At 40.0% G+C, this 27,503-nt stretch overlaps 2 protein-coding genes across 2 annotated transcripts; one reads left to right on the top strand and one right to left on the bottom strand.

The window, feature by feature from the left end:
- Window positions 1–1,584: 1,584 nt before the first annotated feature.
- pfdn4 (prefoldin subunit 4) lies at window positions 1,585–7,590 on the bottom strand. Its single transcript, XM_083895249.1, has 4 exons — window positions 7,550–7,590; window positions 5,000–5,107; window positions 4,452–4,592; window positions 1,585–2,101 (listed from the first exon to the last, which is right to left on the bottom strand). The coding sequence occupies exons 1-4, from the start codon at window positions 7,574–7,576 to the stop codon at window positions 1,970–1,972; spliced, it is 408 nt and encodes a 135-aa protein (XP_083751375.1). The 5' UTR covers window positions 7,577–7,590; the 3' UTR covers window positions 1,585–1,969.
- A 213-nt stretch (window positions 7,591–7,803) lies between these two features.
- On the top strand, window positions 7,804–23,190 carry bcas1 (brain enriched myelin associated protein 1; the record flags this gene model as incomplete). The annotated part of the gene is made up of 9 exons (XM_083895525.1): window positions 7,804–7,813; window positions 10,984–11,282; window positions 14,956–15,111; window positions 15,990–16,043; window positions 16,276–16,302; window positions 16,467–16,682; window positions 19,125–19,247; window positions 19,986–20,198; window positions 20,684–23,190. 9 exons carry the CDS (start codon window positions 7,804–7,806, stop codon window positions 20,756–20,758), a joined length of 1,173 nt encoding a protein of 390 aa, XP_083751651.1. The 3' UTR covers window positions 20,759–23,190.
- Window positions 23,191–27,503: the final 4,313 nt, after the last annotated feature.

Here is a 27,503-nt window from a genome sequence, read left to right as displayed (position 1 = left end):
TTAGTTGCAGCTCTAGAGGAAACCAATTTAAAGATTGTTGCAGTGCTCAACCCAATATTCATATATTATACAACCCAACAGCACAGCAGGTGAATATCAACATCTGTGTCACGAGGCAGCAGGCAGAGGGAGTGAGAGGACAGATCGTAATGAATGGATAAAGAGAGAGAGAGAGAGAGAGAGTGAACAAGGCCATCAGGGAAATAAGTCCAGTCATTTCCATGTGTGTTCCTCTGAGCTGGGGTTTAACAAGCTCCGCATAAAGACAAGACTGTGTGGGTGGAGTTCCTCTTAATCCTGGCTATGAATGTTCAGCAGGAAACTCACCGGGAGGAGAAACTTGTTTAATTGAGATCTTGATCCTCCAGAGGTGTTTCCCACAACTTCAAGGTCTCCATTTCTTTTCTTTCAGATGTTTTATTAGCTCGTGCAGGCCACCCTCGAGGGCGCAATTTAATGAGGATTTCGTGCGCTGTTGATATTTGCGAGAGCCACCAGCCATCCAAGAATATACAGGAGGATTGTGGCAAAACGGAGAGCAGATATTCAGGAGACAAAATTAATTGTTGTTGTATTTGGGAGAGGAAAACAAATTGTTTTTGATTTGTGGATTTATTCATGGACTACTTTAACAGCAATTCATAAAATAATAAAATAATGTATGACTTTAGATGTGTAATGGAGGATGTATAAGTTTAAGTATTAGTTTCGACTTATCAATCAAAGTAAAAATCAGTGGTATTTTTTTTTTTATTGATTAAGAATCAAAAGATTTAGGTCACCGTTTCCTTTGTATCGCACACTTATCATTAAAGGTGATTTTGATCCACCATTTCCTGTACTCATCTGTTTATCTGAGTCACGTGATCCCCTTTGATTGAGCGAAGCAGAAAATGTGCAGGAAAACCTGTTGATCGATTAAGTCAAATAGAAGTGATGTTGCCAGTAACAGCTGTAATCTTAACATTTTGGTTATAAAAATGTGTAATTACAATTAGTAATAGTGCACAGTCCAGCTCATCAATTCATTTTTGGTTTGATAATATAGCACCACACTTCTTTAGACCATTTTAGCCTGGTTCTACTCGTGACCACACAGCTGCACAGACATCAAAGGACACGTAGCTACTTATCAAGAGAGAAGATACGACTCCACAAAGCTCCTGTGTAGTATTTAGATTTAGTTTCCTATTGATAAAAAGGTTGAGAGGATTTTCAGGGCGGCTTAGATTCTGCTCCCTCACTGTGGTCACAGATTACGATGGAACACCTTATCAAAGAAATGTAGCTATATCACAGATATCTCTCGGTTTCTGACTCAATATTGATTAGCTTTAACATTTCCATGTCTTTACAGGCATGAAAACACAGAGCGAGTCTCAGGTCTCAGACTTTTGGACCCCACTCTAGCCTTCAGTGTGAGCGTATGCTAATTTAATAAGCACTGACTTGATTTCAAGACTTAACACCACAAAATCCTTAATAAGGTCGAGCAGGTTGGAAACTTAAGTGCTTTCATTTTCAAATAACCCATTCACCATGCAGAGCACTGTTGTGTCAAACAGAGAACTTCTGTTAATTTAATCCAAACCTTCAGGGTAATCAAATATGCAGCTGGGTCACAAATGAAATGGGCTCATGTTCAGAATGTTAAATTTACAAGTTAAATTGCTACACAGCCATTTTGTTCCTTAATTTTTTTTGTACTTCCGCTCGATCAATTGAGTAAAAGAAAAAACACAACGTTGAATGAGGGGTCCAAAAAAGAAATTGTGCACATTTATTTAAATTATTTAAATTTGCCACAAATCTAAACACATGTGTAGACAAAAGCTAAGAGGCTAAACAAAACAACAACTAAGCAGTTCATGCTCATGCTTTGTTTGACAAATGTCCTGCTGCGGATGTGATACGAGAGCTGCATGAAAAAAGTCCATGTTGTCACAGCTGTCAATGTCTGTTTCACTGCTCAGCTTTCATCTGCCTCCAGGTTAATACTGTTACCAAACTTGGCATAGAGCTGGACCTTCAGATCACCCAACACTTGTTGTATCGCTGACACTTGGTCCTCAAGGCCCCTGACCTCCTGCTCCAGTGCCTCCTGGTTACAGAACATGGAAACTCCAATTATACCAAGGCCACTGCAACTTTATCCTCCTCCAAGAAGGTGAGCAACAACAGGGTTCAAATACATTTGAGAGATCAGTATGTTTACATGACGTTGAGGGGGAAAAAAAAATCTAATTATTGTTTTAGTCAACATACAACATTAATCCGACTGAAATTTGTATTACATCAACTGGACTCAAGCTGGCTGGGCCACTCTGCAAATGCTCCACAGTTCCCACCTGCAGGCTTTGACCCAGAAATAATAGAAGAAGCCATTACACAAATGAAAACAACAAGAAAAACATGGCACAAATCAGAGGAGGGCATATTTGGACTGAAAGAGACTGAATTCATGCTGTGCTAACTTAAAGAATGAAATATTTTTGAGTTAATGGATGGTTAAAAGAAAAGAAAAGACGATGACAAAGACAAATGCCTAATACTAACAAGCTGAAAGGAACCATACCACCATCTACTATAGCAGAGGTGGACACACTTCATTCAGTAAAGCAATTCCCCTAAGCAGTCAATTTAAATGACATAGTCGACTCAACATTATATGTACACACACAGACACACACAAAACGTGCAGATATAATAAGTGACCCTCAGCGTTCCTACACATTTTCCATTTCAAAATTCCATGCTTTTCCAGACTCAAATTTACAGACTTTTCAGTCAACATTAAACATCTGAATACCAATTGTTAGATGCTTATTATGTAAATAAATGGTTTTAAAATCCTTCACTAATTTTTTATAAAACCAGCCCTCGGAAAACGAGCATCGACCCAAGGCACTGTCGTGGCCAACAATCGGTGGCTGGCTCGACGTCACGTATGGAAAATGGAAAAAATGAAAAAACGTTGCAGTGACAGAAAGGAGGACAAGGCCGAATCTAAAAAACCCCGCTGGTATAAAGCCTGCCTTCGCTGTGCTTCAGCATCTATAGAGCTCTGGAGACTGACAATGGCCAACCCTACTCACACAGGTGCACAGAGGATGATCTTTAAGTGCTCCTTTGTGTGAACTGCCATCTGGCTAAACATCATCTTCTAACAGACGACACCCGAGTCAGCCTGAGGGAGTTGTGTTGTTCTTTTATTTTCAATCTGAACTGCATGACAGGATTTTTGTAAATACAGTTCTATCAACATGTCTCCTGTCTTCTTGTTACAAATAAGTAATAAAACTTAATAAAAAAATGGTATAATTTCTCAAGACCAATGTCATATCATGAAAACTTGTAAACCTCAGTATACCTGTATACCAAGAGAAGTTTGTTGGTATAGTTTAACAATGGGAAATTGTTTCATAAAAGCATGAACAGAATATTATATTCTGATATTCTATAAACATGGAGTGAGTGTGGGGTTTAGGACTTTTTCAGTGATTTTAATCTGATAGATACAGTTTTCATTTGGCATTATATTGTATATTATATGGCCTTTGTCAGAATGATATGTTGGCAGATGATGTGGGCTCAGGGAAATTTCTAGTTTTGTATTACTACTTTTTAATTCCACAGATGATTTCTCCAAGGGGAAATATTCTGTGAGGAAGTCTTGTGATAAAAGCAGTCTAAATAAATTGGCACTGAGCAGTATGTGTTCTGCTGATTTACATAATTATTTTTTGTTAAACATAAGACTTTTTTTTTTTGAGTTGAATGAGTTTGCTTTTATCCCATTTGAAAATAGATCACAATTTTTTTTTCAGCAACCATGACAGCGCTCTACACAAGCGCACAAGAGGAAGTATTATTAATTATATATTGTGTGAACAAAAAGTTAAGCACAAAAACTCCATCTGTTTTTCCAAAAACTTCTGTGGCTGCTGAGGCTTGTGTGAACAAGGTGATTTTTTAGTAGAATCCAGTCCGGACTGATTTCAAAATGGTTTTGGTTGAAAAGACAGTTCATGAATATTCATAGATAACACGTCAGTCTTACTGCAATGTCTGTACTTCACTGATAATAATCTCAGAGTAAGAGGGGTGTTGTTTGCTACTATATAAAATTTAAATGCATCATGACCAGATGGATGATCTGATGATGCTTCAAAGTCATCAGATAAAAAAAAATGGTAACAAATACAAATGAAGATTTCTTCTATTGCATATGACGAGAGAAAACATATTTTTATTAATAGTAAAAAAAAACAACAACTCAACAAAATGTGAGTTGATTTTAATATTTATTATTTTTTAATCATTCACTGCAAGACCATTTACATCCGTCTAAATTAGTAAATGAAGCTACTATTATATGCTAAATAAATCATCTCCCATCTGCCTTTATTTTGATGAATACTTTGAATGGATGCAAAGACGCAGAAACTCACCTTTGCAGTCTCCAGCATCTCCTGCGTTTCTTCCTGGGTGTGACTGATAAACACCTCACCGATTTGATAAGGGATCAATAGAGCGTCGTCTTCTAACATCATTAAGTCATCAGAGGCATCCTGTAAGTTCTGCAGCGATTTCTGAAAAGAGACAATTAAAAAGTCACAATGAAGGCTGTTGACAAATTAATTTTAGTAATTCAGACCAAAGTTAAACATGACTGCTCCGAACACACTGTTTCACAGAATCAGTAAGTGTTAACTCACCTCTAATGGTAACTTTAGAAGCTGTAATTTGCAGCCCTGATTAAATGTAGTTTTACACTGAAAGGTGTTTCCAGTATTTTAAGCCTACAATATAATCAGTGAGAGCTGATTAAATATTAAAAAGACATTAATGCAGTCAAGTTTAGGAGAACCCTGAATCCACATTAAGGTGAATCAATGCCGCTATTTAACAGCACCAACAAACACAGAGCAGTATAACCCTCAATCAGTTATGCCGTACAAGGCGAAAAACAAACAAACAAAAAAGAAACAGGACTTACTTTCTTTGCCTCTATTTCAGTTTTGAATTCTGTCATCCGACTTGTGTTCCTGGCAAATTTATTGATCTTCTGCTGGTCTTCAAATGTGACATTCACATCTTCCACTGCCTGCAAAAAAAGAGGAAATTAGCAGAGATGAAATATGTGCTCGGATAAAAGTACAAAATAAAAATAAAAGTCCAGCACCCAATATCTTCAATAAAACTATAAAAATGTATTTAGAGTAAAGAACGAACATAAAATGTGTCACTGCACGTACACCTCAGCAAAGCATCACATTTTATATGCTTATTAACCTTATCATTTACATGCATCATCATTTTTCATTAAGTTTGGTGGTTAATTACACTGTAAAAGGATAAAACTTGCTGTAAAAGGATACAACTTCATAAATGTAAAGTAGCAAAACAATAGAAGACTAAAATTGCATACCATCCATCTTATCATTCAATAATCGAGATCATGTGATGAATCAAATCGATATTTCTGTCAAGATTAAAAGGTAAAGCTGGACAATATGCCTTATAAATAATATATTGATACGTTTAGGCTATATCCCAGTATACAAGATATATATGGATATAAAGCGGCACACAGGTTGTTTCGCTGGATGGACACACGGAAAGTTTTCTTTTGGATGTTTGCACTTCTCAGGATAGAGTGACAACACAATGTAAATACACTCAATAACACATCTACTGCTCATAATCTGTATTACATTCATCACCTTTCAATTCAGATAACACCTGGTTTATTTATTTGGCTTTTTAATGTTAAATAAAGATTTAAAAACGATTTATATGCATTAGAAACAATGAAATTGCCTCTAAATAAAGTCAAAGTCTGCTATAACACAAAAAGTTAGGCTTACAATTTAAGAAGTATTACTTTTTTAATATATAAAATTGTATTTCACAAAAATATTCAATACAATAAATATAATCAACGCACGTAACAGCCTTTAAAACCAGGACAAGTCATCACAGATACCTAATCATGATATGACAATATCCAGATCTAAGATATATGGTCTCATGTGACAGAATAGACATTATATCAATATAGTGCCAGCCCACAGTTACCTAAATGTTGGGTTAAAAGTTTGGAAGACATCTATTATGATATATAAGGTTAAAGTACAAGTACGTTAAACAACATTTAACAATATTGCTTCTGCAATAAACCCAAACATCTTCCTGTTTCTTTTAAATATACCAGCAATATAAAGCACATTGATGTAGTAGCTAAAATAGAGAACTTGAGTGGCATTATGAATAAATCGTATACGCTTTTTAAATGACTTCCTCTGGTTAAAGCTGCACAAGAGAGCTTTGTGTTTTTGAGCGAAGGTAATCTACACTGCAGTCTGTTCTCGTCTGTTAAACAGAGGGATGTGGTCTACTCTCAAATAGTTAAGTTTCCAACGCGGGTAGATTTGAGGGAAACTTACAGTAAATTATACAAACAAAAGTGCAGAAAAAATGTCTGTTTCAATCATGGAAATAACACCAGCCTGACCCCTAGCTGCAACTAATTGTATTATTTCAATATGCACAACATTCTGCCCATCGTGTTGACAAAACAGTTATAATGGAAGTGAAATTACACAATATAAGCTAGCACCACTCCGCCCAGTTGGGTTGTTCAAGTGGAACAGAGGGAAAATGCTAGGAAATAATAATGGAATTCTCGATCGACTTAATCCTGAAATGTGTGCGTGTCATTTATACACATTTAATCTCCAGGCTTGAATTCCTGGTATTACCATTACCATTACAGACATCCATCATTCTGTGTTCTCTTGTCAGAATGACACACCTCGTGTATGGGGTTTTGTTATTATGGACACATTTCAAGTTCGAGATATCTACAACTTAATTCTGTCTGAAACTTAATTCAAGATATCAAAAAAAAAAAAAAGACAGCGGCTATATATTGAAATTGAGGATAATTGATGACAAACCCCATACACATGAATACAAAATGTGACGTAAATCTGACTAATAAAACTGTATTGAAGACATATGGAAACTGTAGTTTTGACTAGTAGGAATAACGTCGCAGATACCTGTAGTGAGTGAATATCCTGTCAAACTTTTAAAAAGTTAAACACGCTTGTCATATTACGTGCATTTAGAGTCTCTCCACCTTTTAACACGATCTAAACATAGCATTGTGGTTCGTGTTATACATTCAAACTGAAACATGACTAAGTCTAGTCGATACAGTAGGTGGTGTCCTGACACAAGCCGTTGTTTTTGCACCACTCCCACCATAATTAATATTTTAATGCCATTATTGCGAAAAGCGTGGTGAAATGGCAGATGACACAGGATAATTTAGCTACCGCACATGCTAACACTTAGCTACTTGCTATCATTGTGCTAAGCTACACGAGGGCGTGACTGGGGCGTTAAACACCACTGACGTAAGTATCTGGGGCCGTTTTTCAACATGCGGTTGTACGCGTATTTATTTTTAACCCAACGCTCATAATGTACGGATAGAATGGCTGTTTTAATATAGATACGCATAGGTATTTTAACTTACAACAGGTCCCTTCACGGTGGCTGCCATCTTCGTTTCTTCGACTGCACCAAAGGAGCGGTGCTTAAACGCGAGCATGTGTAGACACCGCCATCTAGCGGGACAGACAAATCTGGAGGATTACATTTAAAAACACAAATACAACAAACATCGACAAATTAATTGTGTTTGTTGTGTGCCTTTTATAACACGGTGTGGGTAAATCATATGAACAGCTATTGTAGTTGTATAATCTATCTTCGCCATGGCTTGAAAACATGGCCACAGGTGAGCACTCACAGTACAAAGACATTTGATCAATCCCACCATCGGGGACAATTGAGACATATTGGTTTCGCCACATCGATGAATCATTTCAATTTACCATGTAAAGAATTACGCACACTTGCTTAGAATTGAACAAACATGTTATTATATCAACCGGAGCTGCTGCTCTGTAAATATTTCTTCAGCAAACTGTACTGCACCCAAATTCAAATATTTACAGAATACATCTGCAAAGCTGGACCAAGTCAGACTCACTACACAGAGATGTCAATAAATATAGCGAAGTGCACCACATCAAAGTTAAAGTAAGTGCTATTGCACCTGATATGTGACAAATACAGAGCATGTAATATGTTGTTTCTTCCAACTCATCTTAAAAAGAATGGCCTTTTTTGTAGAACCGTCGCGCTGCAAATAAAACGAGTGGGCTGTTATGCGTTGGTGCACCATGAAGAGGTTGCTTGAGGTCCCTCAGCTGCAGGCACAACCCAGACAGGGGGAATCCAACTCCCACCTCAATATGCAAGCTATAGGCTGCACAATTGGGACATTGTGCTCCAAGGATTCCAAGCCTTGCCATGTTCAATTCACTAAAGCAAATAAGCAGGCTTGTACTCTTTTGGAGTTAGACCATGAGGTCGTAACGCCAAACGAGTGTGGAGCTCCAGTGAGTGAGCCTGGGAATCTGCGTATTTACTCGCACAAAGCAATAACACATGGAGATGAAAGGAGGAACGAGTCCAAGTGATCAGTTCATCTTTGATAATAATGCGTGGACTGATGCACTGAGAGGTCCTCAAAGACATGTAAATGTGACTGTGGAAGCGTTTTTAAGAATGAATGATTGAATCACAGAGATCTTTGTCTGTCTTGATTAATGATTATAGAGCACATTCTTGGTCTTTGCAACTCAGAAAGCCTCTGTTATGTTTTCTATCCAATAATACTAAAGCAGACACAGTAGGTAACTTTTTTCTTCCTTTTGATTTAGTACATCTAAATGTGAATTTCAAAACAAATCAAACTATTGCCAAAGTTCTATAACAAAATGTCTCAAACCTGCAATAATTAGGTAAAGGATAGGCTTGTCATTTCACACATTTGTTTTTATGTTGGCAGTGTGAAAGTGTGCCAGACTAATATCCTTATTACACATCCTGCTACTTCCAGCTACACGTGTCAACAAAGCATAGAAGCAACACCTTGTTATATGCTGTGTGCTTGATTTGAGTATACATTAACTCTGATCTTGTCAGGGGGGGTGGTGTCTGATCATTCTAAAAAAAAGGATATTGTGAACTAATCAGGCTATTTTATCAAAGCACACCAGGTGTGGAATGATGGGCTTTCCACTGGACCAAATCCAATTGATTACTTAAAAAAACCGTCCCACCCATTTTAAAGCACACACATAAAGTAGCCTGCTAACAAAAGCCTACATACACAGTCGGGAAGGAGCGACTCTCTAAAAGAGACACACCAGTTTTTCTTCAGGAGGATATCACTTGCTTGACTCGCACAGACGGTAAGACATTTTTGATAACACTGAGGTTAAGACCTTAACAATATGACAGAAAAGAGGATAGACAAGCATATGTCGTATTTGTTTGCTTGTCACTGTAACCAATCTATGTTTCTGATCGTTCCTCTTTTCATACATAATGTGTTTCAGTTGAATTTGAGCCGAACGCTTTTGGTCTGAACTGGAAAAAAAATGGGAAACGAGCATTCAAATGACAAAGAGCCAACCCAGGTAAAGTGATGCAAAAGTATACACAAACTTTAAATGTGCAAAAAAATCTGCTGTGGTAAGAAAACATGGGGTAAAATGGAAATGTTTAACCACTGAGTTTTCAATTCAAAATTCTGGATTTTGTTTTAATGGAACAACGATGGTATTGTGCAATACAAAAAAAAACAGGAATACAAACTATGATTAAAAGATACACCATTTTTTTCCCCCCGAGGTAGTGATCAATATTGTAGAGAAATTTTAAATGTTCTTAGTTTCCTCTTGTACACAGCAAATAATCTATTAAATGCAAGTTTTGATTCCACAAGGTCACTCCATGATATTTGATTGAACACTGACTTTTAGGTGTTTTATGTAATAAGGATCAATATCATTTGTGGCTTGTCTGCTATAATTACAGACATGTGTATTGTATCTGTGCTTTGTTTGTATACAGTTGTATACAGTGTTTATATACAGTTCAGCGCTTTATTATTTATCCGTTTGTGGGAAATGTCGAATCAGTGATTCTTAATTTTTTTTTGTATCTTCTTCTTATTTTTCTTAGAATGGGAAACTTCCTGAGATGCATGAAAACGGATCAGTGAATGGTGTCTCGGCAAACATGACATTTAATGGACTGGAGGTTAATGGTGAGGGATAGTCTCTGTCTTTTTATTTATAGTTAGAAATACAACAACAAACAAAAAAAAAACTATACATAAGAGTTTCATATATGTAAAGAAAATGTATAAACAAAATAAATAGACAAATGTAGATTTTTTTTTTTTTTTTTTTTTTAATATGACAGTATTTTAGGACAGAATATCCTGTTTAACTGTGTCTCACTTAATGGACAACAATATATATATATGTCTTTAATGACAGATGAAATCAGACGATCTGTGCGCGTCCATGTTGGGTTAGTCCTTCGGACGCCTAATACTCTGCAAACACAGTAACTCCCTGCTGGGTTTGTGTCTGCAGTTTTCCAATATAGGCGTAGTCTCAAGACATTAACAAGGAGCGACTATTTGAACGCTCATAGTGCGGCTAGTGTTAGTGACAATAACGCTGTCACATTCCCACTGGTGTTTGAGTTTGTCTAAGGGCTCATGTCGATGCCGGAGTTAAAGATGTTACGAGCACCAATTTGACAAGCCCATGTTTACTCCGCAGAGACAGAGTATCGCACGAATAGACAATACTTGACCTTAATGTTGCACGTGCTGATTTCTTACAAATCGACTGCCGCGTCAGTCTCATAAAAGATTATTTCAGCACTTTTGAAATGACAGAAATCAGAGCTTATTTGACACGATAAAATCATTTGAGAAATGTAAAATATTAGAAATGGTTCCTCGTGTTTTAGTTTGCGCATTAACAGAATTGTTTGGTTTCCTATACAGTATTTAATCACCAATTCTTCTTCTTACAGTCAACGGTGAGAAAATAGTCGACGGAAATGTCGAGCCCATCCTTTCGAGCCTCTCCACGGAGGCACCCGAGCCTGACTTTGTGGTGGTGGAATCAGACAGTGCACCCACAGAGGCCCAAATCCTCTCTGAAACACCAGAACCCACCACCCAGAAGGGAGAGGCCAAGAAAAAGGGTTCCCTGTTTGGCAAAATGTTCAAAAAGAAAGCCGCGCCTCCGCCCGATCTTGAGATCGCTCAAGAAAAGGAGACGGCGAATGAGGATCAAGCGGATGTAAGTCCTGCCGTTGAAGCCCAGCCGGTGAGTAGACTTTGTGTGTGAATGCTCAAAGATGATATTCTGGATTTCTTCATTAATCCCATGAAAAGATCAAAGACGCTAGGTGACGTTGTCGTCTATTTTTCTATATTCGCCAACAAATACACACTTCTTTTTGTGTGAAATACTTTTACTCTGAGTTGAAGAGCCAACCAGCTGTTTAGCTTTTTTTTTTATTTAAAGTTTACACATTTAAACATTCCCTTTTTGATAAGAACACAAGGACATGATCACTGTATCGTACTCAAATGGCGCCAAAGACTTTTCATGGGATTATGTTATCTCCCCAAACAACCTGCCAACCAAACGCACTCAGATTTATATTTCTCAATAATCTCCTTTTAATTTATTTCCCTTATAATTAAATTATTCTTTTAACTTCCATTAACCAAATCTAACACGAGATCACAAAATACAAACAGATACTAATGAGGATTATTGTGATTAACAAGCATGGTTGTCCTACGTGTCCCGGAAGCAACAAACCAAACGCACTTTAATCTAAACACGAATGTGAATGTTGATTTTCACGATAAAGGAGTTGAACGCAAGTGGAGAGGAAGCGGCCGCCACCAGGATCATCACTGAGCACCAAGAGGAGGCAGAATGTCCACATCAAAGAGCCGAAACATCCACTCAGACGGACAGAAAAATCGAGGCCGATATTTCAACGCAAACCAGTGACTGTGAGGACGCAAATGTTCACTCTGAAGACCCAGCGGGGAAGGAGGATTCACTGGAAACACCTGCTGTTATAATTGCAGAGGAGGCTGTAGAAGAGATGGCAAATGTGGAGCCCTCAGACAACCACACAGCTGGGATTATGTACAAAGAAGTGGTCGTCAGCCACTGCAATCCCACGGAAGAGGCTCTTGATGCACCAGTGGAGGCCGAGGCGGAAATGGCAACAGAGCCAGAATCCAACCAAATCAAATCCGTTACAGAGGAGGAAATGGACGCGGAAGAAAACAACCTTCCTAAAGTGGTCGCAGATTGTGTCGAGCTTGTTTTTGCTGCCATTTCGGAATCCAATGACTACATTGTTATAGACACGTCAGAGCCGAGGATAGACGAAGTCATTACGGAGGACAACTGCGAGGAAGCTGGAGACACGTCTGCTGATGCGACATTGATTGAAACCGCCGAACCCGAGCCTGATGTCGTCTCCCCCGGGGCCGAGGAAGGAAATGGCGTTTCGTCCCTCGACGAGGAGTTGATGACTATGGCGATAGAAACAATCTCTGAGGTTGCTGCCGAGGAGCCAAATCCTACACCCACAAACCAGGACACTCCTGCAGAAGAACATCCCACCCTTACCGAGACAGAGATTTTAATTAGGGAGGAATCAGCCAATGAAGAGATCAACACCGATGACACAGTTCCAATTGATGACGCAGCAGAAACAGATGAACAGGACACGCTCAGCACCGTGACTGACGATGAGACTTCAGAGAAGTGTGGCATCGGCTCTGAAGAAGAGGGCATTTTGATTGGAGAAGCATCTTCTGATGAGCTTCCAACGAGCTTAAATGATTCTCTCGGGTCCACTCATCGTATTATCGCATTATCAAACGAGCACGAGATTGAAGACGAAGCCGTTACTGACGTGGGACAAGAAACGGTTGAAGAATCAGATCGAAGTCCTGCTGTCGGCAGTGAAAGTGATGAGGAGATATTCGATGCAACAATCGATGCCCTCGCTCAAACACTTGGATTCTGTGGTGAAACTTCACAGGAGCCCGTGGCGGATAACGACAGCTCCGTGGAAGAAGAGGTTGTCACTTTAAAGTTTTATGTGCCACTCTGTGTGGAACAAAATGTAACCCTTACAGACCCAGAGGACCCCGTGGACGAAGTCGCCGAAGAGATGATCGAAGATGCCATAGAGGCTTTATCAAACGAATTTGAAGCAGTGCCAGAAAATCCCGAAGAAGATGCTGCCGCCAAAGAGACGTCCACAGAAGAACCCGCCGAAGAGCTGACAGACGAAAGCGGCGAAGAATCCGAGGGTAGCGGCGATTCAGTTTTCGACGGACCTGCGTCAGATTGTCTCGAGGCCGTCCTCGAGGCTGTCGTTGAAGAACTTGCTGCAGAAGAGGCTGAAGATGGACCAGAGATCGCTGCAAACGAAGAGATCGAAGAGGACGAATCGACGACGGACAGTTGTAATCTCGTGATAATCCTTGAGACAAATGAAGATGCGTTTACAGAACAGAGCATGTGTGAATCGGGCAATTCTGATGATGCTCTGGTTGAAGAGACCTCTGTAACCTTAGATGAGCCTGAGGCGGAGTTTGTTGAGGCTACTCTTGAGGCTACTGCAGAAGACCTTGTTGCAGAAGAAGTCAACGTTGGAGCAGGGATCGCTGCAAATGAACACACTGAAGAGGATGAATCAACGACGGACAGTTGTAATCTAGTGATAATCCTTGAGACAAATGAAGATGCGGTTACAGAACAGAGCATGTGTAAATCGGGCAATTCTGATAGTGCCCTGGTTGAAGAGACCTCTGTAACCTTAGATGAGCCTGAGGCGGAGTTTGTTGAGGCTACTCTTGAGGCTACTGCAGAAGACCTTGTTGCAGAAGAAGTCAACGTTGGAGCAGGGATCGCTGCAAATGAACAGACCGAAGAGGACGAACGGACAACGACGGACAGTTGTAATCTAGTGATAATCCTTGAGACAAATGAAGATGCGTTTACAGAACAGAGCATGTGTGAATCAGACAATTCTAGTGAGGCAGAGACTGTCGAGGCTGTTCTTGAGACCATTTTAGAAGATCCCGTTGCAGAAGAAGACGAATGCAACCTCGTGACTTCAGAGAAGGTCGGACCGCAGATCGGTGAAGAGGCAGAGGCTGCGGAGAATGAAACAGAAGATAGTGTTACTGATACAAACATGGGAGCTTTGTGTGATAGGCTGCAGTCAGCGTGCACATCGGTTGTTGAAAACTCATTATTTAGGATTGTTAATTTAGAGATGTTTCCACTGGGATACAGCGTGACCGTTACCGTCCACGTGACTCCGAAGACAGATCAGTGAATACATGTCAAAGGTCAATTTCTGAATGTTGTTTTGTTTTAAAAAAAAAATATTGGTCTTCATCAGTAATGGAGCTCATGAGCTGTTTTGGTTTGTGACAATTACAAACTGGATTGCAGAAAAACTTACAATAAGTACCTTTGTGTGTATGTCATTAACACACAAAGTTCATACATGTAAAAAAAGTGACAAGTTTTTTTCAATAAAATAATTTACATTTTCTATGTTATTTGTACTGTCGTATATAACCCTTGCTTTTATTGAATTTTTTTTTTTTTTTTTTTTTTAAATAAATTGATTACATGTGAAAGAACAATTATTAATAATAAAACAAAAACAACCAAGCCTGCTCTATAGTTCAAATATATTCACCGTAAGGACATAGCTGATATTTCTCAGGGCATAACTCACACATTGTTGAATATCAATGAGTGAGGGGTTGGATACACACATTAATAAAAGGGTGATTGTTGACAATGCACCGAGTAGGCAGAGGCATGGTTGGAATTGTGCTCCCATCTCAATGCTGCGATTAAGACACTCACTGCTTGCATATCAGCTCTGCTGCACTAACATACTTCTCAAAGGCTGATTCTTTGTGATGGTGTATAGGAAGCAGCTAACCTAAAGCCAGAATCATTAACGGAACCAGAAACTCCAGAACCAGGTCAAGCGGAGGAAAGCGTTGAAAGTGACGAAGGGAACAGTGAACCTGAGGAGAACCCAGAGGAGGAAAATAATCCAGTTATGAACTTCTTCAAAACACTAGTAAGTGACACAGTTCTAGAAATGAAAGTGTTTTTTTTTACCATGCTGTTGATGTTTCAAATTAATTATCTTCTGAATTAAGACAGCTTGGGAAAATAAACTGTTAAATTGCTGTAATCAAAGAAAAAGGAAAGAAAAAACTTGTTATCCTTCCGCTATCACTGCAGGCAAACAGCTGCTCACGCGACAAAAATGAAATTCATCTCTTGCTCTAATTATCTTCGAAAGGTTTAAAGCCACTGAAGACAAGACATTTGGTAATTAGCCTGATGAAGAGGACAATAAATTAACCAGTGAAGATGTTCATTTGTTTATTTGCGATTTCCCTCGACCGAATGTCGAGATGCGGTGGAAAAGGGCAGTTTGAAGGCATCCATCACGCGATCGGTCCGCGATGACCAGTGCCTTATGGAAAAACCTACAACAGGCGACTATTGTAACCGGCTCCATCGTGCTTTTTTCGGATTCGGAGCCGTTTTAAAGAGTTTACCATTGCCTCCTTAGCCTCATGCTAATCAAGCCTCTGAACATGCGGGAATGTGGCCTATTGTTCAGCCCATACTGTGAGCTCACAAGGGAAGCTTGTTGCGGACGGACGTTGCGAGACTTGCGAAGAAAGAGCGAGGGCAGGCCTACGCCATCCCCGCAGCACAAAGGCAGTCACGATGACAGTGCATGTACTGTACGTGCTCTGTCAGGAAGCTCAGAGTGCATTCAGTGTGCTGCAGTCAAACGGATCATTAAGGCCTGTGTCTGCATCCATAAAAGACTTTTGTTATAATTATTTTACTGTTTCAGTCACATCAACTATAATAAAATCTCTCTTTTTTTATAAAATAAATGACTCACAGTGACATTTTCTTTCCTTTTCCGCACAGGTGACTCCTACTAAAACATCCAAAAAGGAAACTCCAGATGCCAAAAAGGATCAGGTAAACAGATGTTTCACGAAGCATTGCGACACATACCGCACATTTGATTTTGTTACGGTTGCTTATTAATATCACGCTTTTCACGTGATTCGTCTCTATTTCCAAAATCCAATCATTTTGCAATAATGTTAGGCTTTATTATCGACGAGAGAGGCAGAGCAGCTCTTTGTTTTTTTTCAGTTTGACTTCATCTCTCTAACTGCTCGCTTTTTCTGTTGCCATATAATCCCAGGAGCCCCCGCCAGCAGCAGACACTACTGTGAGCATAAAGCCCAGTATTTGGTTTCATTTTTTCATTCATATAACAGATCCTGATTTGATTCATACATTTTAATCCATCACTAATCTGCATGAAATGCATTTAGCACCGAAATGACTTCAGCGATATTTCATACTTCAGCATCCTCTCTCCCTCTTGAATAGATTGCACAAATATCTGAGCCTCCTGCAGCGCCCAAAGGAATGTCTTTCCCACCGCCACCTCCCCCAGAGCCACCGAAAATGGAAATCAAGGGAGACCCGGCTGCGAAACCCGTAAAACCCTCTCCAAAAGAAGAACCAAAAGCTGCTGCGAAGCAACCCACGCCCTCAAAAGGAAAATCAGCCAAAGATTCTCTGAGCAGATTCTTTCGCTCGAAGGTAAATAAACCTTTGTGTTATTTTTGAGTTATTTGACAGAGGCTTTGAGAGAGTGTGGTGTCCACACAGTGTGAGCCGTGCTGTGTGTGCTGCTACAGTATGTGTCAAGGCATCTAATGGCAAAGGGTGATTCAGCAAATGATGCCAAAGCCTTGGACAAATCTGCAGGAGATCCTTATTTCATCAAACTGACCATGGCTCATCCGGGTTCTTTCTCCTGGAGGTGGCAGAAACTGAATGTGTGCTTTATAAATTGGAACAGCAATTGTTGTAAAGTACGTCAGCCTTGTTTTGAATTTAATCTTTGAGAATGAGGTTTCGTTCTCTCAAAATGTTTCCTCTGGGAAATTGTCCCAAATTAGCACTGCTGTTTCTATCACAGTCCACTTTTCTGCATGAGAAAATCATATTCCCATCACCAAAGGGGCACGTGGGGACTCGTTTGTTTTAAACAGATAGTCTGAAATATTTGGAAAAACACTGTTAAGTCCGTTAACAACATTTAGAGCAAAATTCAGGTGCAATTTAGCATTCAACTGTTAGCCTTCCCCAACCATCCATCCATCCATTTTCTACCTCTTTATCCTCCACGTAAGGGTCACTCCAGAATATGTGCCAATCTCAGCTGATATACGTGATAGGCCGGGTACACCCTGGACAGGTCGCCAGTGCAGGACCGCATATAGAGACAAACAAGCATTCCACTCACACAGCTACAGTCAATTTAGTGAGTGTCCAATTTACCTAATCCTCTTATTGACTGTGGGAGGAAACCGGAGAACCCGGAGAAAATGCGGGGAAAAAAGGCCCTTGTTTTTTTCCGACCGGGTCTCGAACCCACCTGGGTCAAGAGTGCTAACCACTACACCATCCATGTGCCCCCCCCCCCTCCCCCCTTCCCCCCCTTCCCCAACCATCACCTCTATAATTAGTGGTTCATCATTGTCTGTTGCCGTGGTAACATGGTCTTGGGGGGGGGGGGCATTAATATCTTTCTGTCTTGTTGATTTTTTCTTTTTTACTAACAAAACCAACTCCTTTGCTGTCCTGCAGTCAGCCAAGGAGACACCACAGGCTGCAGGAGAAGCAGAGGTGCAGCCAGGGAAGGTAAAACTGGAGAGTCTGCGTGTTCCTCTCATCTGTATTCAGGGAACGTAATGAATTCTGGTTTGTGTGTGTGTGCGTGTGTGTGTGTGTGAGAATGTACCTGCAGGATTATTAATCTCTCACCTGCAGGTCTGTGCTATGAACTGAATTATTACAGGTATTAGCAACACATAATGTGCGTGTTACACAACAGACGCACTTGCCTGGTAAATTACAGCATTTGAATGTGTTTAAATGTGCACTGGTCCAGATTAATCAGGCAGTTTCACTCTGCAGGAGGAGCCCGTGGTGGAACCGGGGGCAGTAGACGTCCAGGTAAATCAGAGAAGAGTTCTTTAGGAGGCATCATCTTCTGTTCATCTGAATATATCACCTCACCGTGTTTATATTTTTTTTTCTTTTTTATTCTTCTTCTTCGCATGTTTTAATTCATTTTCATTTGCTCGGGGTGAAAATAAGGTTGTACCTCCAGAGACAGCGGAGAATGAGGCAGAGGCAGAGGCAGAGGTAGAGACGCAGGTAAATCAGTGAGAAGTGCTCGGGAATATTAACGTTTCATTTTTCTTTCGCTCAGCTCTGACATGACGCCGTCACAGAATACATTGTATACCGAGTATTATCTTCCCTTTCATTTTAGAAAAAAAAACGTGGCATTTGCACTATTTTTGACGACGACTCGATAATTAGTATTATTATGTTTTCCTTGGTTACACCACACTGATTTCATACAGCATTTGAATCGTTGGGGAAACAAATAACCTTTCCTTCCATGCAGATGGTAGATGGAGAACCACAGCCTGCTGAGGTAAATTAACAACTTTTTGGGGGGAAATATACTTCTTGGTTTTCCTTCCATTTCATGCTTTTAGAGGTTTCCTCTCTATATGGACAGAGCTCAGATCCCATTTCCTCCTTTTATCCTTCTGTCTTTGTGCTAAGCTAATTTCACCTGCAGCTGGATCCGGCCTCAGATAGATAATGAGAGAGGCACCGTAGCTCTTCTCTTACTGTGCAAGTATTTCCCAAATGTCAAACTATTCCTTTGAAGTAAGACAATCTATGAAACTGAGAGATAGAAACCACCCTTTTCTTTTCATTTTCTTGATGTTGTGGGGTTCTTTATTCTTACAGCGACTGGATCTGATGGTATCTGATTTCTCCGTCTCCTCTCTGCTCTGATCTCAGACGTTTCCCTACCGTTTCTGCCTCTTCTCTCACTTGCAGGTGGCAGATCCTGCTCTCGCTCTGTCAGCTTTCGGGAAGGGTCACGCCTTTAATTTATCAATAACTTATGATCTTTATTTTCCCCTTCTTTTCTTTTTTTTTTGATAACAGAAAGTGGATCCCTCAAAAAGTGGCACTCTGGAGGCTGCTGCAAAGCCCGAACCACCACCACCTGTTCAGGAAGAGAAGAATACACCTCCAACATTATCCTTCTTTTCTCTCTTCAAGCCAAAAGTAAGAACCATTGCTCAATTCATTTTTTATAAGACTTTGAACATCTCTGAGCATGGATGGAATGAGGGTGGATTACTAAACAAAAGTAACGCGGGTTGAATTTGAAGTACGGTTAGGCCTCGTGACCACAAACATCCAGGGCAGCGTAAAAAAATACACTTAAAGGTGCATTGTGTAATAAATCTAAAGCAAACTGGCCATAAAATCCTCCTAATATGTCACAGAGACTCAGGAATAATGTTCATATAACAAACTGAACTCACCAACAACAGTACAGACAAAATATTTGCATTAAAAAAATCTTTTGCAGACCGCAAAAATCATGTTTTGGCATGTGGCGCCACCTACCGCCGTCTACCAATCATTGCAGTCGGCGGGTTGCCAGTTACGCCAAAAAAACTAAAATTACCTCTTTGAATGTAGTAACCATTTTTGGCCACATTCTTACATATGGCACCTTTAAGAACAGACATGTTACTCGTGTTCATTATTAATACCTGCTTATTTTTTACTTTTAAACACATCATTGCCTCCGTGATCATCGCTAATAGTGTTGGCGTCTTCTTGGCGACTTCGTATTCGGGATCCACGAACGCCTTACTGTCACGTCAAACATCACCTCGCGCTCACAATCATGTGATCTCTGAGACGACAGAAGTGACTCATGCGCGACATTTCTGTAGCGACTCTCTGTTGTCACACGGTGATGCTCTTCTTTTGTTACCTCAACATTTCCAGGCCGCTGAGCCTAAGAAGGAGGCCGCGGCAGCCCCGCCCGTGGCCACAGAGGCCGCGCAGGCGGTAAAAGTCAAGGAGGAACCTAAACCAGCGGCCAAGTCATCAGAGGTAGAAAACAAACAGGCCTCCGTGGGATCCCAGGCTATAGAGGATGTAGCCAACATTCCCAAAAAGGAGAAGAGGAACTCGGTCCATCAGTTGTTTAAATTCCTGGTAAGGACACGCATCACTTTCTCCACAGATACCAATGGTCACAACTCTTTCACAACATGTATGTATATTAATATAGTCATAATCATTGTGGGTTTATTTTTTTATTTTTTTATTTTTTTAACAACACTGAATATTGAAATTAGATGTTGTTGCATCATCCCCCCACAAGATGGCAGCATCAACTCACCGAGTGATTAAAGGCGTAGGTCCCTCATCTCACAGTGCAGTGTTGATCATGTTACACTTCCTGGAAGAGGAATAAAAAAAAAAAAAAGCAGTTTGATTTTAATACTTTTCAGTTAATAAAGTTGACTTAGCCCCGAGGGTCAAGATAATAGCAACACACTAAACACACACATTTCACGCAGCGTTGCAAGCAATGAAGTTTAGTGATATGATAAATGAGAAAATGGGGGAAACTCCATTTCGAAGCTTCTTCCCACGTGACATTTTTTTTTTTCCCACTTTGTCCATTTCAATTTCAGGGTCAAAAACGCCATTCTACAGATGCCGGAGTCCAGACAGAGTCTGTCACTGTTTCAGCAGAGAAGGCCAAATAAAAACAACCCTGAAGTTTCCCCCCTGTACAGAGAGATACTCTTACTCTATCTCACTCTTTCTCTCATCACCCCCTTCATTCCCTTGAAATACTTTAACTGCGTTATTGTTTGTTTTGTCACAGCATAGACGTTTAAATGTGAATGGAAACCTTAGTGGGTGAAAGCAGGTGAGAACAGTTGCGAGAGCAGGTGGAAGAACTAGTTTGGAATGAGGTTGTTCAGATACATGTATATATATATTATTTTTTTTTGGTCATATAAATGTTTTCTATAGACATTTAATGTGCCTTTTTTTTCTCCCCTGATCTCGCAACCTAACACAATGGGCTTATGCAATACACAGACCCCACGCTTTCGCTTTTAGCTATTAACTTGTCTGAAACATTTAAAAAAACATATTCTCATATAGGTTCTTTGATTGTGTCGATATCAAATCATACTGAGGGGGAAAAAAAGTGACCAAAAAGGTACATTTCAAATGACAGGAGTGGGTTAATTTAACAAATTGTACTCAATAGATTAGTTTAAATCTACATAGGTGTGGATTAAAAGCACTAACACGGAACCATGGAATCATATCACATTTGGGCCCATACAGAAAAAAAATCACAATCTTTATAGTGTTCTGAATGCAGCTGAAGCATTGTTGTGGAAATGTGTCCGGGTAATAGTACGTCACTGTCTTCATAACTGGCAGCCAAATAGCGTTTTAATTTGATAGCAGCACCTTTGTGTCAGGTGACTTAAATGAAGTTTTGCGGCGTTCGTCATCCGTGTTTGGCGTGTGTGCAGTTGATACCGTGCTTTTGTTTGCCTACATGTGTGCCTGTGTCTGTGTAACCTCAGTTATCATGAAGACAATAAATAATGTTTGTCTGCCCCCCCCCAACCCCCCCCCCCCCTCATCAGTCGACTCAATCGAGCTTCACATCTGCAACAACTGTAAGAGTATGTGGCCTGTCCGGTTAGCTGAATATGACATTCTTTTTACGGTTGACATCCAATTTGTTTTCATGTGAGCCGGGGAGGTGTTAACACATGTCACTTGGCCGTGTCGGGTGTGGTCATGCGCGAGCAAATACTGTAAACCTTACTCATCTATTACGTGTTCAAAGAAAAAGTGACCTTACAGCGTTTGGACGTCATTTGTAACTCTTGTCAGACGTCAAAAAAGGAAATCCTAATTTATAGTTTTTAGACACAACAAGAGGCACTTTGCGGATTAAAGACGCGCAACGTGATCTAAGGAACTGTAAAAGCAAGACATCAAAACCTTCTTTTAATTTTGACGCCGTCATTTTCTTTGATCGACGGCACAGTGTGCAGTCTTTGGAAGGATGTGTCTCAACTCGCTAAAAAAGTCTCAGACCCACCATTCAACCTCCCCCCCAGGCATAACTCACACTGCTCCTTTGTTATCAATGAGACACACGCTCTTCTTGTTTCACCCTCTTTAATAAGTGCGATCGCAGATATTGCTGTGACAATAAAGGTGAAAAGGGGGAGGCACTGCCCGAGCAGTTAAAGCATGTGGTCCATTGTCATAGTGTTTTTTTTTCTCCCGAGGATTGTTTTAAATTAAGCTGCAGTGGGGATATTGCTGGTATGAAGAGCTTAATGTGTTCATTCCTAAACAACATGCTGATCAAACTCTAACCAAGTTCTACTGGGACAAAAAACGCTAATCTACGCCATCTTGAAATTCATATTTCCATAGAACTCACCCACTCTCTATTAAAAGGTAACAGTTGCAACCATGAGTCTTTGACGTCAAAGACTTTTTATGTAAAAAAAAAAAAAAAATAAAGCCACTGACATTGACATTAAAAGGACTGGTGAAATGTTTCTACATACAATTTTCGACGATACGGTGGATATTCTTATTAAAGGACTCGTAGAAATCAATGCGACGACTGTAAACACTGCAAGACCTGCTTGAGCACCACGCTGCTGCAGTTCATCCCAGGACAATGCATGTAACTGTGTGTGAACGCCCTGGGCTTGGGCTTGGGAGGGGGGGGGGGTTTGGGGGGGACGATGGGCAGAGAGGCCTGACAGGAGGCCTGCTGTCAGAACTAATGTGCATCACGGCACTGCTCAGTAGGAACAAGTCTGTTCTGCTCGATTCTGACCACAGAGCAAATTAATAGCAGTCGTCGAAAGCCTGGAAAGGACAGTTGTTGTTGTTGTTGTTGTTTTTTGTTTTGCTCAAATCAAGGCTGAACCATCAGGTCCTACACATATTTAAATGTTGAGTAGGTATTCTGATGCAGATGACCTACTGTTAGGTGTGGTTTGTTATGGGATTTTTACATTCTACTGGAAGAACAAACAACCTCTATAGAGCTATTAATGAATAAAACAGTTAGAGGTTGCATTGTATTAATACATTTCATCATGTTTTTTTTCCATCATCCATACGATAATAAACCTTTGACACTAAAATACCATTGGATTTTTTATGGCAAATGTTGTTTGCACTTTGTTTGGTTCCGGAAAAATCTGTTGCAATTAAATAGAAACGCGAAGATTTGTAATGTACTGGACGCGAGAATAGTAATCGTTAAGGGATGCTGAGCATAGTATGAAAATGTTTATTTATGAGGTTAAAAATGTGAAAGGTGCAGATATCAATGTCAGGTATAAGGTTTCAGGTTGATAACAGACTTCAGGACTGCAACACAGTCCTTAAAGGTGCCATATGTAAGAATGTGGCCAAAAACGGTTACTACATTCAAATTCAAAATACCAAGGTCTTTTAGGTTTCACTTTCTGACGTAACTGGCAACCCGTGGTTGCTCAGCAGCTGAGACTCTAACGACTGCAATGATTGATAGACGGCGGTAGGTGGCGCCACATGCCAAAACATGATTTCAAAACATAAACATGATTTGCAGTTTGCAAAAGATTTTTTTTTTAATGCAAATATTTTGGCTGTACTGTTGTTGTTGGTGAGTTCAGTTTGTTATATGAACATAATTCCTCTGTGACATATTAGGAGGATTTTATGGCCAGTTGCTTTAGATTTATTACATAATGCACCTTTAACTGGCATGATAGTATTGACGATGACTTTTGGACTCAGGACTTTTGAGGATTTTTGATTTTGTTTTGTGAGATAAAAATGCACCTCATTCTGGTTTTCACAATGACATAATTATATTAGTTAAACAACAGTGCAGACTTAAACTAGACACATGAAAATGGAAATTATTCAAGACCAGGAACATGAGAGGAAAGGTATTAGTTTTATATTGGCCTATTACATACACTGCTGCCTACTTACTTAATATCATTTGATGCTAATAGACTGCATTGTGTTTGCTGTGTGTAGTCTATGTCTGTGCACATCACTGGAGTCAGGTTGGGATAAAGAAAAGGCGACAAAAAGTCAATAAAAAAAAAAGTCACACTGAGAGAATGACACTTCAAAAAAATAACGAAACCAAAACACATCTCTCTACCCACTTTCTCAATTTTCTCAAAAACGAGCATTCAAAATGTATCTGCTGATCAACAACACAACAACAGCTGGTTGCCTTGAATAAACATTATCGGCTCTGGGTGAGAGAGAGAGGGAGAGAGAGAGAGAGAGAGAGGGAGATTATCTTTCAGGAGCGACACCAGGATTGTGAAAGAAGCCAGGCTGTGAATCTGGAGGAGAACAATGCAGTCAGCTGCTCCCGACACATCAAGACAAAAACAAGCCACCACAGCCTTTCTCCATCCGTTGATCCGGTTCCTATCCGAGTGTCTGTCTGCCCAATACATAATTATTCATTCAACTATGTATTTTTTTGTTCTTTCCCCCCCTCTTTATCTTTAATTAGAATGCAGTGCTTTGGTGCTGAATCCACATACATATATGTTTTTTGTTGTGTGGAGAAAACAATGAGACAATGGGTTTGGCACAGAAGTCTCATTTGCATAAAGTCAATGTGATCGGTTACAGGAAAACAATCTTTGGACACTTGTTGCTGTCACATTACGGATCATGCTAATCAAATGACGACAACGGCGTCTATTATATAATCATAAGGTGAAACAAATGTGTGAATGTTTTAACACAAACTGGAAGAACCACCACACTGGGTGGGGGGGGGGGGGGACTTTTTTTATGATCGGCTCAACAACTTTCGGGGCAAAGTCATCATCCAGAGGCGTCATAGTTTGTGCCGCTATGAGCTCCAGATTGATAGCCTTTCATGGACCCTTTGTGGTCGCAGAACAATAGGAAATGAGCAGGAGGCCCTCGGTGTGTCACACGTGGTCCCTTTGATTAACATACTAGACTGGTTTGTGTAACTGGATCTAAGAGTGAGGCAAGAATGCTAAAAAAAATAACAACAACAAAAACTGAATCAGAGTAATGCAAAAGAAAATGTGTTCCATTTGGTGCGGCACATGTAAGACGCAAAACAAACAAAGCTGAATGAATGTAGCCTTTGACGAGAAAAAGAGGAATTATTTAAATGATTCGTTTGATTTCTCATATCCAACATTCTCTAACAAGCCTTTCGTGTGTGTGATAGGAACAGAATCTCTTTCAGTATTTAGCACAGGGCTCAATAATCGCACATGCACTCGCGGCAGAGTCTGCTCGCCAAACCTGTAAATCGGCTTGTGTTGCCATCTCATATATGGTTGAACACCAAATTTTATATAGTATGACCCATTTGGTAACGGCAAGGGGATGAACAAAGAAAGACAAACATTTAACATAAGCACAGAACTGCCCGAGTGTCAGAACACAAAGAGGGAGTTTCATGACCCACAGCCTGGACCTAATGTGTGTGAGTGAGAGAGAGAGAGAGAGATGGTGTTGGCAAATGAAGTCTTCCAGGCTTTGTTCACTGTTCCTTAGGCTGGGAGTGGTTACTGATAAAGTTTTTCTACTTTTGCTGCCATTCAGAGGGAGGTTATGTATGTGTGTATGTGTGTGTGTGTGTGTGTGTGTGTATAATCAGCATTGCACTGCAGTCCACTGAATATCTTCATTGATTGTGTAATGTGTGGCTTTAAGCTGCCGTCACTGCCTGATGTTTGAGGGGTTACAGAGTGGAGGAGGGGCTGCTGCTGCTGCTGCTGCTGCTGTTTAACTACACATTAGCCAGAAGGTGCTACTGTAGGTGATTGTCTGTACCTCACAGGAACATTTATGTTCTTTATTATATTCTTACTAACCCCTCCCCAAAGGTGAATCCCTGCATTTGTTATGCATCGTTATTGTTGTGTCAGTCAACTTCCTCTCTAATAGCAGGCTTTCGTGCAAATTTAAACACCATTATTCGTGAATAGCGTTAAAGTGTCAGTGAAGAGAAAGTTTAAATGTGATAGACAGTGAATAGTTTTTTTTTTGTTTGTTTTTTGTTTTAAAAGTACATACTCTGACTGGGCATTTCATAGCAGCCTTCAAAGGAAATTTGAATAACCTGAAATGTCTTATGACTCAACCAAACACAGCTTCTGCAAAAAAAAAAAAAAAAAAACCTACAACAACAACCAAAAAAAAAACCCTCATGTATCTGTGAAAAGTTTGAGGCATCACCCCTCCCCCATCTCCACATGGTAGCTGATGCATGACGTGAGACCGTGGAAGAAGAAGAAGACGGAGGAGGAGGAGGAGGAGAAGAAAAGGTGGTCACAGTTTTAGGTATGTTAGGTGAAGCATTATCATTATTATTATTACTATTATTATTATTATTATTATACACCAAACTGTGTGTGTTGTTGTGTTGCCCGAGGCTCTGAACACACCACTTTAAAATCACCATGTGTGTGTGTGTGTGTGTGTGTGTGAGATAAAAGAGAGTTTACTTACATTAAGGAAGCGTCAGAGAAACATTTATCAACACAGGCTCGCCCCAAGGTCAGTGAAGTAAACGTGGAAAGAAAAACACACACGACTGTAGAGACAGGGAGGAACGACATGATTATTGTTTTTTGTTTTTTTACACATATATATATACATACATACATATATGTTAACATAAATACACCAGACCATTTAACGTGGTGTTAATGTGCCATTCACGTACACGTAGGCGTTTTTTTTTTCATTCATTCATTTATTTATTTATTTGAATTCATTTAAAGGATTTGTTTGTATAACAACATGGAGGATGTGATTCGTGGTTCAAACAAAGTTGCTGTTATCGCGATAATTTATTTATTTTATATATATATATATATATATATAATATTATATATATATATCTATATATATATATATATATAATATATAATATATAACTTTTTTCAAAGTGAGCCTCCAGATGAGAAAGTTTGGGAAACACTCACTTGCTGCCCTTTTTTTTTTTTTTTTCCTCTTTCTGTTCCTCGCGACCACGTGACCGCCGTGTGGTTTTTTTGGGGGGGGGGCTGTCGTGCACGCGCTCCATCTTCACCCTCTTCTTCGATAGATTTGATAGAAGTGAGTGAGTGAGGGAGTGAAGGAGGGAGGGTGCGCGCGCGCCCGCCGGGATTCAACAGCTGCACAGTGAGGACTCGGCGGAAGAAAAAAAGTCGAACAAATATGATTCAAACAATCGAATAAGGTGAGAGCAACAGCAGCAGCAGCAGCAACAGCAGCAGCAGCAGAAGCGGCTACAGCAGCAGCAACAACGCCTTTAAAAAGCCATGAGGAGGCGCCTCACACAGGCTGCTCAAAGCCACAGTCGCGCTCCTAAATATCACTATCATTATTAATCCGGAAATTCACAGTTGGTAGGTATTGTTTGGTGAG

The sequence above is a fragment of the Microchirus variegatus genome (assembly GCF_963457635.1).
Source record: "Microchirus variegatus genome assembly, chromosome: 9".
NCBI lineage: Eukaryota > Metazoa > Chordata > Actinopteri > Pleuronectiformes > Soleidae > Microchirus > Microchirus variegatus.
This window is presented reverse-complemented; position numbering and strand designations above follow the sequence as displayed.